General features: G+C 53.4%; 1 protein-coding gene across 1 annotated transcript; it reads left to right on the forward strand.

Moving 5' to 3' along the window:
- Window positions 1-4: 4 nt before the first annotated feature.
- ZNF629 (zinc finger protein 629) lies at window positions 5-1,816 on the forward strand (the record flags this gene model as incomplete). The annotated part of the gene is made up of 1 exon (XM_027868859.1): window positions 5-1,816. A coding segment is annotated over one exon (1,812 nt), but the record flags the coding sequence as incomplete, so codon positions are not given.
- Window positions 1,817-1,820: the final 4 nt, after the last annotated feature.

Genomic DNA, 1,820 nt, shown 5'->3' on the forward strand with positions numbered 1-1,820 from the left:
CCCCCCAATAGTGACAGCCAGTGAGCCCAGCCTTCGCGAGCTGGTTCAGGGCCGGCCCTCAGGGGGTGACAAACCGTATATCTGCAATGAGTGTGGTAAGAGCTTCAGCCAGTGGTCTAAGCTGCTGCGGCACCAGCGTATCCACACAGGTGAACGCCCCAACACCTGCTCTGAGTGTGGCAAGAGTTTCACCCAGAGTTCCCATTTGGTGCAGCACCAGCGTACCCACACAGGTGAGAAGCCCTACAAGTGCCCTGACTGTGGTAAGTGCTTCAGCTGGAGCTCCAACCTGGTGCAGCACCAGCGGACACATACAGGTGAGAAGCCCTACAAGTGCACTGAGTGTGAGAAGGCCTTCACCCAGAGCACCAACCTCATCAAGCACCAACGCTCTCACACGGGTGAGAAGCCCTACAAGTGTGGTGAGTGCCGACGTGCCTTCTACCGCAGCTCAGACCTCATCCAACACCAGGCGACCCACACAGGTGAGAAGCCCTACAAGTGCACAGAATGTGGCAAGCGCTTTGGCCAGAACCACAACCTTCTCAAGCACCAGAAGATACATGCAGGTGAGAAGCCATATCGGTGCACTGAGTGTGGCAAGAGCTTTATCCAAAGCTCGGAGCTGACACAACACCAGCGCACACACACTGGTGAGAAGCCCTATGAGTGCCTAGAGTGTGGTAAAAGCTTTGGGCACAGTTCCACCCTCATTAAGCACCAGCGTACTCATCTTCGGGAGGACCCCTTCAAGTGTCCAGTATGTGGAAAGACCTTTACTCTTAGTGCTACACTATTGCGGCATCAGCGAACCCACACAGGTGAGCGACCCTACAAATGCCCTGAGTGTGGCAAGAGCTTTAGTGTCAGCTCCAACCTCATTAACCACCAGCGCATCCATCGAGGGGAGCGGCCATACATCTGTGCTGACTGTGGTAAAAGCTTCATAATGAGCTCCACACTCATCCGACATCAGCGTATCCACACAGGTGAGAAGCCCTACAAGTGCCCTGACTGTGGCAAGAGCTTCATCCGAAGTTCCCACCTCATTCAGCACCGGCGGACCCACACTGGGGAGAAACCCTACAAATGTCCTGAGTGTGGAAAGAGTTTCAGCCAGAGCTCCAACCTCATCACCCATGTCCGTACCCACATGGATGAGAACCTCTTCTTGTGCCCTGAGTGTGGGAAGGCATTTGTGGATGCAGCTGAGCTGCTGCAACATCGACTAATACATGGAGGTGGAAAGCCCCCTTCTGGGGATGGGGCAGAGCCAGCCAGCCCAGCAGGAGAGAAACCCTATAAATTCTCAGTGGGCCTTGGGGAATCAGCTCTGCTGCCACCACCTGGAGCCAAACCACACAAGTGTTTGGTGTGTGGTAAGGGCTTTAATGATGAGGCTATTTTTATGCAGCATCAGAGAATACATATTGGAGAAAATCCATACAAAACCACTGATGGCACTGAACGTCCATCTCCCCACCCTTCTCAGCTCCGCCCCCAGAGGACCTTCCTTGGGAGGAAATCCTATCCAGGTGCTGAGAAGGGTGACAGCTCGGACCATATTGGACCAACCCCTAAAAACCTTGAGGGTCGAGAAAGCTTCAGTCAGAGTTTGGAACTGCTCTCCCCAAAATCCTACATCTGTTCTCACTGTGGGGAAAGCTTCTTGGACCGTTCTGTGCTCCATCAGCATCAGCTTACCCATGGAAATGAAAAACCCTATATATTTCCTGAGTATAGGACTGGTGTTGGGGAAGGGGCAGGACCCAGCCCCATTTTGAGTGGAAAACCCTTCAAATGCCCTGAGTGCCAAAAAA

This window comes from Vombatus ursinus, unplaced genomic scaffold (assembly GCF_900497805.2).
Source record: "Vombatus ursinus unplaced genomic scaffold, bare-nosed wombat genome assembly UNPS02001545.1, whole genome shotgun sequence".
In the NCBI taxonomy this organism is placed as follows: Eukaryota; Metazoa; Chordata; class Mammalia; order Diprotodontia; family Vombatidae; genus Vombatus; species Vombatus ursinus.